Source organism: Lasiosphaeria miniovina, assembly GCF_030549165.1.
Source record: "Lasiosphaeria miniovina strain SMH2392-1A chromosome Unknown B0T26scaffold_4, whole genome shotgun sequence".
NCBI classification, from domain to species: Eukaryota; Fungi; Ascomycota; class Sordariomycetes; order Sordariales; family Lasiosphaeriaceae; genus Lasiosphaeria; species Lasiosphaeria miniovina.
In genome coordinates, this window is record NW_026848223.1 from 4,636,664 (window position 1) to 4,648,899 (window position 12,236).

General features: G+C 55.9%; 3 protein-coding genes across 3 annotated transcripts; all 3 read right to left on the reverse strand.

Annotated features, from left to right (window-relative positions):
• Nucleotides 1-494: 494 nt before the first annotated feature.
• B0T26DRAFT_777676 (Six-hairpin glycosidase-like protein) lies at nucleotides 495-3,562 on the reverse strand (the record flags this gene model as incomplete). Its single annotated transcript, XM_060446637.1, has 5 exons — nucleotides 2,961-3,562; nucleotides 2,760-2,873; nucleotides 2,223-2,592; nucleotides 1,661-1,963; nucleotides 495-1,479 (listed from the first exon to the last, which is right to left on the reverse strand). Exons 1-5 carry the CDS (start codon nucleotides 3,076-3,078, stop codon nucleotides 495-497), a joined length of 1,890 nt encoding a protein of 629 aa, XP_060296938.1. The 5' UTR covers nucleotides 3,079-3,562.
• A 1,678-nt stretch (nucleotides 3,563-5,240) lies between these two features.
• Nucleotides 5,241-7,047, reverse strand: B0T26DRAFT_676344 (chaperone dnaJ; the record flags this gene model as incomplete). Its single annotated transcript, XM_060439967.1, has 3 exons — nucleotides 5,241-5,433; nucleotides 5,520-6,757; nucleotides 6,844-7,047. The coding sequence occupies 3 exons, from the start codon at nucleotides 7,045-7,047 to the stop codon at nucleotides 5,241-5,243; spliced, it is 1,635 nt and encodes a 544-aa protein (XP_060296939.1).
• A 626-nt stretch (nucleotides 7,048-7,673) lies between these two features.
• On the reverse strand, nucleotides 7,674-8,325 carry B0T26DRAFT_648258 (uncharacterized protein; the record flags this gene model as incomplete). The annotated part of the gene is made up of 2 exons (XM_060437986.1): nucleotides 7,674-8,006; nucleotides 8,077-8,325. The coding sequence occupies 2 exons, from the start codon at nucleotides 8,323-8,325 to the stop codon at nucleotides 7,674-7,676; spliced, it is 582 nt and encodes a 193-aa protein (XP_060296940.1).
• Nucleotides 8,326-12,236: the final 3,911 nt, after the last annotated feature.

Below are 12,236 nucleotides of genomic sequence, written 5' to 3' on the forward strand. Positions count from 1 at the left end.
AGGAGGCATGAGCTTTCTTGTGTGTACAATTCGACACAGCGCTGAATAGCCGAGGGGTGATGGAATATGGATACTTGTAGCAGCGTAGCAATGATTAATTATAAAAATTTTATTATCTCAACGTACGGAAGTAACTTTGGTATTATCCACTCGGCTTGTTGTCCTACTTTGGTGCAGTATCCAGCCATCCTTGTTTGAGTACATGCAGTGAGTTCAGATGCTGTGTGGGACCCCCCCCCTCTTTTCTATTGTTTTACATGCATACAGGTAGATAGGTAAGGTAGCTTTATTTATCCAAGCCGTCCCTCTTCTTCTTCTGCCAAGTATTATCTCCATTTTCGGGGTGGGTGGGAGGATACCAAGCAAGTGGCAGCAGCTCAGCAACCGAATTCTTTCTTTTCTTGGATTATTTTGTCACCTATATACTATATATACAAAAAAGAAGGAGAGAAAGGAGTCGCTGCAACGCCCCAAGAAGACATGATAAGGCGGTTTCAGCACCCGCCCGGCTGGCCAACGGGGCCCGTCCATGCGTCATCCGTCTCGAGGGTCGGCAGCGGCGCGCCGGTGCCCGCACACGCGGGCGCCGTCAGCGTGCGGTTAGCCGTCTCCCAGATGGGCGGGCGACCGCAGTCCTGCTGGCGCACGTACGCGTAGCTGACGGTCTGGCCGGCGGCAAGGGACATCTGCGCGAACCACTCGGGCCGCTGCGCCGTGTAGTTGGACGACACCATCGGCTGTGCGTTGTCCAGGTCCCAGGCGCCGAGGTCCGATGAGTTGCCGACCAGGTAGATGTTCTCGCCGTAGTACGTCGTGGCGTTGACCACGAAGAGCACCGACGCGAGGCACGGCGCCGTGGTGTTGGGCGCGCCGGCGCCCGTGGCGGGCGCGTAGCTGCCTGCGACCGACGACGCGGCGCACGAGGACGGGCGCGGTGTTTTCTGCGCTGCTGCGGACGTCCAGCCGCGGGGGTTGCGGCCGGCGCGCCGCGCGGCCATGCTCACGAACGAGGCGTAGGACCATGTCAGTGCGGCGGCTGATAGCGGCGTGCCCGGGGGCGTCTTGAGAAACTGCTCGGCCAAGGCGCCGTCGGCAGGGGTGTAGGCCTGCGCTACGGCGACGAAGCTGTCGGCGTAGGCAGTGGTGGCGGCTACGATAGAGGAGAATAGGTCCGTCTTCTTGCCCCGTCGGTAGGTGTCGCCGGCCCTTGCAGAGGGGTGTAGGTCGCGGAAGAAGGCGAGCGAGTCGGCATCGACTCTGATGACTCCCTGGCGCGTCCACTGCGCTGCGGCACCGTGGAGGAACTCGGCGGCGCCCAGAGTGATTAGATACCACGGATTGCCGTCAAAGTAGACGTCCTCGGGGTAGCGGCCGAGAGCGATGCCGCGTGTCGACCGGATGCCTCCGTTGATGGGGTACAGGGTGGAGTTGCGGAAGGTATCGACAAACACTTTGAAGTTGGCAAGGACCCGGCTGTGGCTGCTCGGGGTATTCCTGTAAGGCACTGACACATATCTTTGACGGCGACCTCGATGGAATGGGAGAGGGGAACGGAAGATATCCCGAGTGCGATGGATATAACGGGGATACCCGGAGGCAGAGGAAGGGAGTAGAATAGGGAAATGGATGGGGTTAAGACGCAAGGCGAGGGAGAACATACCATGGCTGCAGTGTGGGACTGTCGCAAGGCGCATCCACGTCAAAGATTGAGATGGGCCCGAGGACGGTATTGGCGTCGACTCCGCCCCGGACCGTGTTGGTGTTGATATTTCCAGTGAAGAACTTGCCGTTCCAGTACGTCTGCAGAAAGCAGACTACGTTTGGCGACTGGCCGCAGCCGTTGCACGGCACTCCGAGTCTCTTTGCCAGGACAGCGCCTTCGACGAGCGAGCGGTACTGGTTCTGCGTCGTGAAGAGACTCGACCCCGACACTTCCTCCCAGAGATCGAAGCCTGTGGCGTTCCTGTGCGTCCCCGGCTCAACGGTCAGCCAGCGTCATCTTGCATGTCTCGGCCAGCCTGGCGATGCAGTGGCGAGCTGGCAGCACAGCTTGCCATGTCTCTCCCTCTGCTGTACGACGGTACAGACAGAAAGGAACGTATTACGGGAGGCAGCCACAAGACATAAAAATACTAGGTAACGGGACACGAGTCGAGTCGAGTCCAAACGAGACAAGGCGAGCTGAGACAAAATGGAACGGGGCCAGAGAGACAAGAACTAACCAGTACTGTCCCACGTAGGATAAATCATTTGAAATAACGGGCCAGACGGTGGTCTTTGCCTTTTTTCTCTCACCATGCTCGACGAGCCAGTTGGCATACTGGATGAGGGCAATAGCTCTCAAGGCAGGCCCGTCGCGCTGGGGACGGCCCCAGTTTCCGTTGAAGCGGGAGCCGTCGGCGTTGAACTTGGGCTCGCCGAGCCCCGTTCCCGACGGCAGAAGCGAGCCCGACGGATTGGTGACGGTCTGCAGCACGGCCTGAGACCGCACGTAGTCGTCGATATAAGGGCGCAGAGCGGCGTTGCCGAGAACAAACTCGTCCACCAGAGTCTTGAGCGTCAGGGCGGCGTCTCGGGTCCACGTGAAAAAGTCTTGAGAGGCGATAAGTCAGTAGGGCCGCTAGGCGAGACATGCATACCAAAGCCAATGCTGAGCTCCGAACCCTAACCCCTAACCCCTTTCCGTCGAGTGTTTGGAAAGGACGGCAGGACAACACAGCAAACAGATTTGGTTTTTTGTAACAAGACATGGCACTCACAGTTGGGATTGACCTTTGACGGGCTGGCTATGACAATACCGGCGGCGGCACCTGGGACCTTGGTGCCATTGGGCCCGATATTGTCGAGCACGCCCTGAAGTGCAATGGCCCGTTCTGTAGTTGGTTGTCTCGACTTCAGCACATCCGTCTGGGCGAGACTGGAATTTGAACATTGTGTCTGATTCCTCCCATTTCACCCACCTTTGAAAACGAACGAGTCCAAGCTCACACCCTGCGGCCACTGCCCGGCCGCAACTGACGTAGCTAAGAAGCCAGCGGCGACAGCAGCGCCCCAGAAGAGACGCGAGGCGTGGATCATGGCGGGCTATCCTTTCCCAGCGTGTGCCGAGACGATAGCCAATGGGTAGGGCAAGCTGCACGAGAGAGAAGGGAGCGGCGAGGGGAGAGCGTAGTACGAAGCGGCGCGATGTGCAACAAAAGTCAACAACAACGGTGACAGCGACGTAGGATGAATTGACACGGTTCGTCGCTTTGACGGTGAGCCACCTCGTCTCGACGCGAGACGTGTGAGACATTGCCACCTATATATACCTACCTAGGTACACTCTTCCAATCTCGCCAGATCGGCTCTTGGTCGAGGTTACCAGGGTAAGGTGAGGTGAGCAAGGTAAGTAGGGCAGGGTAACTTCCCCGGCGACTTTGTTCTGCCTGACCACCCCTCTCGTTTCCAGGGATTGGAAGCTTACATGGTCATGAACGACAGCTCGGGCCGTATTGATCGAGGCGACAGGCCCGTTTTCGTTGCCTTATTGGGGTGAAGAAGAGAGGGGGAGCACTCGGCTAGAAGCGAAAAAGAGCCCGGTTGTCGTTACACTCTAGACCACAAGCGTCCAACCTCGGGGCGATCTTGTTTACCCGGCATGGTCTGCGTTCTTCGGATGTCCACCTACATTGCCACGGGGCAAGAATCGTCGCGGTCCGATTCCTTTTAGCGCAGGCATTATTCCCATCGACCAGTGCACGGAAAATAGAAGAACAGGCGGAATCGATTTTGATTGTCACAACTAGGACTCGACGCGGTTTGTATTGAGACGGACTACACTGAGTGTATGTATGTATGTATGTATGTGCCTGATCCGAAATCCGGGGCGGTCGGAGATAATAAGCTGGACGTGAAAGTGCAGGGAACATCAACTCGGAATAGCGTCATCGCTGTTAGCTGGGGAGGGGGGTGTGCATCTTGCGAGGAGAGACGAAAAATCCGGGGTAGTCCCGTCCCGTGCGGGTGCGGCGGTGCTGTTGGTGGCGTCGCCGTTCCCCTTTCTCCTTTCCCCGATCAACGCCGCCGCCCCGCATGTGTTCGATCGATCGATTGGTTTCCATCCCTTCAGTTTGGGAGTGGGTGGGTTGGGAGTTGGGATGCAGGAACAGGACCGAGACTAGACCCACCGCATCACAGCTTTGCAGGCGTGATGCGAGTCCGGTCCCAAATCCCCACAGTTGTCAGTACCCGACGACAGTCGCGGCTGCCCTTAAGAACGTCGAACCGCCTTTGACTCGCTGTTAGATGCTCCCTTAATGAAGCCTAATTGTTAACCTATTAGCTGACGGGAAGTGGTAATTCTCGCCTCTGGACCTCTGAACCACATCCACTATCAAAAGTGACAGTCACCTCTCGGCGCGGCTATGGCAACGAACTTGAAAATGCTGGGCAAGCTATTCTCGGTACGAGGATATCGAGTATGAACACTAGTAGTAGCAACGAAAGGGTTCCTCTCGGCGCCATTACCATAATTAATTGACCGGAGCCGGACCACCCAAGCGCCCGACTAATTGGCCGAAATTTTATTTCTCTTGCTTTTCCTGCACTGCATGCTGGCCCAGCAGGGAGAAGTCCATTTACAATGGATGACCCCATCTTGCACAAGTCTTTGTAGCTCGCCTGTTACCTCACCTTGGCATGTCCCAACCAATAATTGACTAATTGACCAGCCAAGTTGGTACTTACGTACCTTGCTTACTCCATAAGACAGCAAACCGGATCTCGAGGAAGAAGAGCTGGCGATTTGCAGATGAATTCTGAGTCTGGTCTGAGTTGTCCTTGGGTTTTCCCGATCTTTTCTCTATCTAAACTACAACTAGATACAACTACACACTACACCTTCCTTGCTGATCTTGAAGATGCCTGCCTGCCTGCCTACCTTACCTACCTTGACTGCTAAACCTAAGGTAGTATACAACGACAACTAAAAAGAGATACCAGAGGGGGGCGGGGAGGAAAATCGATTGACCCTTTCACAGCAGTGTAAGAGTAAACACCAGCAATGGAACCAAAATGTACATGACAAGGAAAGAAAAAGGAAAGAAAAAAGACAACTCCCCTTTATCTACCTACTTGCCCAAGATCTACAAGCACATATATATCTGTGTTAGAGCAACAATGTTCGTCCTTTTTTGTCCCTGGCGCGCCGCGCTGGCCCTATCATACAAAGCGGCATTCAAAGTGGCTGGGCTGCTGCTTTAGCCCGAGCCCGAGCCAGACGCCTTATCGTCCTTTTCAGTGCTGTCTTTGGGTTTGCCGTCGCCGGCTTCGCCGGTGCTGCTACTGCTGCTGCTTTCTGACGGCTTGGATTCTTCATGGTGGCCGTTGGTGAATTTATGCCAGAGCGACTTGAGGAAACCCTCGTGGTGCTCCGCTGAGTTGTTGTCCGACCTAGAAAATAGGGGACTCATGTTAGTAAACACAATCGGAAAGCAAAGTCGTCCCATCGGGGGCGGTGGAACGAGAAAAAAACTAACGTCGTGTTGCCCACGTTCATGATGCGCTTGGCCGTCTTGTCGTTTAACTCGTTGGCCAGCATCTCCACCAGCATCCTCTGGTTGCTCGAGAGGTACTTTGGCATGGACACCTTGAACTCCACCTTAAGATCGCCAAAGCCTCCTCGCCGCCCGCCGAGCTTCGGCATGCCCTTGCCCGCCAGCGTCATCTTCTGTCCCGTGTTCGTTCCCGTGGGCACCCGCGCTTCTACGTCGCCGTCGAGGGTGGGAATCGTGACCGTCCCGCCCAATATGGCCGTCGTGATCGGTATTGTCGCCGTGTGCAAAATGTCAGACCCGACGCGGCTGAACTTGGGGTCCGACGCAACCCGGACCGTCACGTAGAGGTCGCCATTGTTGCTCCTGCGCGAGCTTGCGCCCGCCGGCGCCGCATCGCCCTCTCCCGTTACCCGGAGTTTCATGCCGTCCTCGATGCCGGCGGGTATGTCGACCGTTAGCGTCTTGCGCTCCCTGACCACGCCCGCGCCCCGGCAGGACGAGCACGCGGAACCTTTCGGCGCCGAAGAGCCGGTACCCTCGCATGTGCCGCAGGTGCTTGCCACCTGGAAACCGCCCGAGATGAAATGGACCGTCGTGCCCGTCCCGTTGCACGTCTGGCATTTCGACCGCTTTGCCCCCGGCTTCAGACCGCTTCCCGTGCACGTGTCACACGTCACCATCGGCGTGATGTTGATGTTCTTGCTCGTCCCCTTGGCCGCCTCCATGAAAGAAATACTGGCCATGACCTCGATGTCGTTGCCCTGGGTGAAGGTCTCGGCGCGCCGCCCACGACCGCCGCCAAACGGACCTGCCCCGCCCGTGAAGGCCGAAAATAGGTCGTCGAAGTTGATGTTGGCCCCGAAGCCACCCTGTCCTCCGAAGCCGCCCTGCCCGAATCCGCCGCCAAAGGGGTGGCCCCCCCCTCCAAAGGGGCCTCCGGCGCCGGCGCCCGGGCCAGGGCTGCCGCTCGGGTCGAATCCGGCAGCACCAAACTGGTCAAACTGCTGCCGCTTCGTGGCGTCGGAGAGGATCTCGTAGGCGGACTGGATCTCGGCGAACTTGTCCTTTGCCGTCGGGTCCTTGTTCGTGTCCGGGTGGTACTTCTTGGCGAGGCCGTAGTAGGCCTTTTTGATTTCGGCCGCCGAGGCACTCTTGCCGACGCCGAGGGCGCTGTACGGGTCTTTGGGCGTCGCGAGTAGCCTTGCTGTCGTGTGGAAAGCCTATGTCCCAACATCGGGGTGAGCAACAACAGCCACCAGCAGAGTTGGGGGGGAAGAGACGGGGAACCAAATCGGTTACCACTTACCCTTACTGATCGCACCACGGAAGCCGAGCACGCCCCGGACCTGGACGACGGCAGGCGGCCGCAGGCCTTTGCGGCCGCGGTAAAGGTCGCAGCGGGCGTGCCCCGGCTAGCGGCGCATGTTCGGAGTCGCTGTCGGCGACATATCTGCGCTGGCGAGAGCTGGCGCACAGGGAGGGCCGCTTTGGGCAGAATGCTCGAAGTCATCTCGAATGAACCGCGAAGCTCACCGGATTCGTAACTCCCGCAACATCAGGAGGCGTGTGCTTGCTAAGTGTGCTGCGTTTATTTTACGTGCTGCAATGATCTGGCTATCAAAAAAAGAACTTCTTGGTCCAGATTCTCCTTAGCAAGCTGTCTACCATCAACTTTTTTTTTTGGGCCAATGCCGTCAGAGAGCGAGGTCGACTATAATGCCTGAGGCATCCATACACGGCTCCTTCGGTTCGTCTACGCCCCACCTACCCGTTGAACGGCCGCGACCCGCGATTTAGAAATTAGAGCCCAGTTGGAGAATTGGCGTGGGGAAGATCGCGGCGCCAATAAAGCCCGCCCCCCCGCACATGTTCGTGTTGAATTATATGCCTAGCTGTTGATATGTTCGTGTAAACGTCCCAAACTACCCATTGACTCCTGTTACCGTCCTTGACGTATAGCACCCATACCTGCACGTATATAAATTTATATACACGGAGTAAACCTATGTATACCAGGCCCGTCTCCTGTTTGCCCTACCCCTCATGCCGTGAATCATCTGAAGAATTGCAACGCGCCCCAGCACGCCATTCCAATTAAGAAAGTGGCCTGCCCTGTGTTAGTTATGTGTGTATATTTTATTGTACCAATGGCGGTATGCCAATTGTTGCTCTTCGCGGCCTTGTTTTGGAGACGCCGTCGCTTTTGATCTTGTGGAGGAAATCAACAATAATGTCATTTTCTTGGACACCTAGGCCGTTAAAGTGCTTCCGCACCGTGCTGGTCAGCTGGTCCTTGGTCTGTCTCCGAAACTCCTTGCGCCGTGCGATAGTCGGGGAATATAGACCGACGCTGCCCGGTTGCGTGAGAATCCACTGGCGGTGGTCGCTAGTAAAGGCGGTTGGTGTGTTGAGTCGGTAGGATCTCCGGTAGGCGTGGAGAACGTCTCTATTGAACGCGGGCCATTGAAGCTGCTCATCACGAACAACGGTCAGCTCAATGCGCATACCCCAAGCCTCGGGGAAGAAGGTGATTGCATACTCCTGGGTTGATTGCCTCTTGGGCAGCTGCCGCAGGGGCTGGGGCCGCGGCCGAAGCCATCAGAGCCGTGGCCGCCGCAGCAGCACCGGCATTCGCCGTCTCGCGCAGGCTTGTGCCCTGGGAACTGGCGACACGGCGTATCTTGCCATTGGAATGGTGGCTGCCGGAAGCGCCGTTCTTTTCTTTCGGGTTTGGGGTTTCTGTCTTGGAGTCGTCTTGACCATTCCGAGCTGATTTTGCGGGCGCCATGGCGGGATACGGAACAGCGAGTCGCACAGGTTTTGGAGGCTGGCGAAGATGATGTCCTGATTTCGTCGGAATCCGGTTACATTCTCGAGACGAAGTTCAAAAGCTCAGATGAAGGATGTGTTGCGTGTCGGCCAGAATTGGGCATTGTCTAGAGGCCTGTCGGCGTATTCCGTACGGAATAAGGAATACGGAATACCTATAGAAGAAATTGCATGGTGAATGCTGGGGTCCCCAAACCAAACCTGAGGCTAGACCATCTGACACCCCCCTCCCCGTGGCTGGGGTAAGATATCCGTACATATGTACAGTACGAAAAGTACAGTGCAAAATGTGCCACACGGGGACCTTGCACGGCAGGCAAAATCTGACCCCGCCGCAAGAAAAAAAAAGCACTGTGACTTCGGACGAATCCGTTCTCAGATTTGAAGGCTTCCAAAACATGGCGTAAAGTTTGCAACCAAGCGTCTTTTTGTCAGTTTTGGAGCTAGCATCGCCTTTTCAGCCGACGCCGTCAATTCTGGATGTGTACGGAGTAACTGTGTGCCTGTATTCTTTCTCTTGAGTTGTTCCATGTCATCAGCCTCGCCCTCCACATGACAGACGGAAACACGGATCTTTCTTATATTCCGTTGTTGACGCTATTTCTGCTTTCGTCCATTTCCGTCGCAGAGCTTCCGAAAACGCGGGGGTTCATGAGTGATTCTTGAAAATATCAGGAATATGAAAATTTTGTCCCAAATTCACTGTATCATACCAGAAACTCCCGCATCTTCGTTCTGCAGGGCAATTGTCAAGGAATATTCATCCCCTTGTACATGTGTGCACGACCGATGACACACCACACAGCCTCCTGGACTCTCCTCTCCGTTTTGAGCTTGCTTGACTTCTTACGGAGCTCATACGCCGAAGCGCACCAGCCCTTGGACGGTTGGGGGTTGGCTTTTTGCTGCGCACCCCCCCTCGATATGCAGAATCGTACCTTTTCGTCGACTTGCAGATGGCAGACTGCGCCAGAGACGCCAGTGGCGCGACAGGGTTGCCTTTTCGCCGCAGGACAAGTTCTGGGGCAGGTCTGGGCAAATCACTTGCTTTCTGGAGGGTCAGGTGGGTGTTGCCAACAAGCCTTTTGTGTATCCAGTCACCTGCAGAGGATGTTGCTTTCCACGGCAATTAACGCCAAAACCCCCGAGATGTGTGTCCCCTCAACTGTCAGATTCGGGTCCAGATCAAGGCTTGGTGATCAGCCAGGGCCGACGCCGTGATCAACATCCCACGCCTTGCAACGGTGAACCCCCCAAAATATGGGGATCTTGACGGCCGTCTCACGCTAGCGCTCTACATGGCCGGGGCATTACCTGATATTGATATGTTCGTCTCCGTACGGGGCTTGGTTTAGTGTAGATTTCGGTTTAGGCGTTTCCACCACGACACCGGGCGGCCCTTCGATGCCCCGAAACCGCGCCTTCTCCGAATCTTCGCCTGTCTCAGGGGTAAATACATAGGTGTGAGGTCTTATCTGCGAGTTGACTGATGCCATTCATTTCTCGGCTTCAGGTATCCATTGACTCTGTCAGTGGTAGAGGCAACGACAGTGGAATTCAATCAGCCTTTGCGGGTGGATGAGACTGCTGCACGATCGAAGCTTGGATCGAAGTCGTGATCGAAGCCATGCGAAGCCCTGAAAATGGACCTATAACCTCCGCACTCTGTTGTCGCGTGCCAACGGCCTGGGTCCGGTAACGTCTCAGCCCCGAGCCTCCACATAATTTGCCATTTAAAGACTCCGCGGACATGGTGTTGAGGTTGGGGGTCAATGTGGAGTGGCGCTCATTGGACAGATCGGGTGCGCGAGTTTCTCTTTGCAAGACTTTTCTGTCGGGCCCTGAGATGTTGATACAGTGGGAAATTAGTATTAAAGATCGACCACGCTTTAGTCTGGGCTTTGAGCTCAGGTTCTTGATCTGACCGAGCCAGTCCGCAAACTTCCGGACCTGACCAAAGTCGTCGCGATCCGGAGAAAACCAGACCGTCGGCTGCAATGGTGAAGAAGGTGGTGCATCGAAGTTACAATACAGCGGTGCCCGCTCGCGGCCTCCCCCGCAAGCTCCAGCGCTCCATAGACGACGCGCCAGAGTCCGGGCCAAGACAGGCGGGCACTAGCATTCTAATAGCTTAGCTCTAAGGAGAGGCAACACAGCCTTGAAGAAGAATCGAGGCAAGGCCTGACAGGAACTAGGCAGCGAGGCGTCTCAGCTGCCATTTCTCTCTCCTAGTAACCTACATTTCCTTATTAATGACGGTCAGGTAAAGTGGGGATGGCGGGCAAGACCCAGGACGAGGGATGAACGCCTCATCCAATCAACTAGGCTTTCCCCAGTCCCCACACTTTTCCTCAGCGTTCTCCGCCTGCGCTAGGTCGCTGTGACCAGACCATCCCTGACGGCATGTGCAGCGTGGCAAGAAAACACGACACCAACCACCCCCTGCACTTGACCCTGCGCATCCCGTGTAGTTGATCGGAGCCTGCGATGCAAGACCCGGATCGTATGGCCATGGTAAATGAAGGAGAGCACTGCCGGGAGCAGGAACACCACGCTGGGAGTACGCGGCCGGACCGCGTTAGTCGGCAGGCTCGATCTACTCTACCGCGGAAAGGGGAGGTAGAGATGGAAGGTGGGGGCTGCGAGCGTAGAGATGGATGAAAGGCGGGGAGGTCCTTCGAGCGGCTCGTGATTATACTATGTAAAGGCCGAGAAAACCACGGTATAAGGTAGTTAAATGGCCACACACCTCACACCCAGGAGCATGACCTGCTCCGCCTGCACTGCGCAGCCTGCACCAGAGCCACTTCGAGTTCCTTCCATCGTAATCGTACATAACGTGGGCGAGCGAAAAGGCTAAAACCGCTACTCACGTACTGTACAATACGGTCTGTGTTGCTTGGTATGTACTGTACGAGTTACAATACCGGAGCCCCCCGGAGCAGCTTGACGCTGGACTGGGCTCCCTTACCCATTAATTGCCTGTCTAGGTTGCGACTCTGCATCTAACATGCACCCGAACAATGTATATTGTTCGGACTAGTGCATGGAGAGGAGAAACAGCCAAAGGAGAGACGGGGCTACGAAGACCAGAGCAGCGTCCCGATGCGCAAACGGCAGGCCATAGCTCCCGGGCACGGCATGGAAGACTGACTGACTGACTGGCTCCGATTCTGGTCGCGTTCCTCTAGGTAGCCAAGCGTGTTTTTCATGCACGAATCCGATGAGCCGCCCCAACTCCCTACCTTGCCTGCCGTTCGGAAGGTGGGAAGGCACGTACCATACCGAGGACGACGTCACTTGTCAAAGAAGCATCGCCAACGTGAGGTATATTCGAAGATGCTTACTCAATATATACTTTAATTTCCGTCTCCGGCCCTGCCTCTAGGCACGTTTTAGTGCGGCCTTCTGTGACATTAGCGAGCAACTGCCAGACGTGGATTGGAAGGGCACCTAGGTGTGTCTGGTGAGGAGGTGTGAAGTGTGGTGTGGATGTTTTGGCGGTTACATGTCGTGCACCCTGGTGTGCCCCCCGCTTTTCCGGTCTGGAACAGCCTCGAAGCAGTATTGCGCCCCTGCTGGCTTCCCGGTTCGCTGGTCTTTCCATCTCGACGTGTTGACGTCCTAAGTTGGCATTTTGGCAATTAATTCAAAAGAAACAGTCACATTAGATTCCCAGTGCGCGTCTTGAGCAGCCTCACTATCCGTCGTGTGTCCCCCCTCAACAACACACCATATGCTCCACACTGCCTAAGGAATATCCGTCAGCTGTGGGCACGACGGCAGGTGCAGAAGCCGGTATGGAGCACACACTACTTACAACACACATACAGATCTATACGACCTGGAAACTACCAGGTACCTAGCATC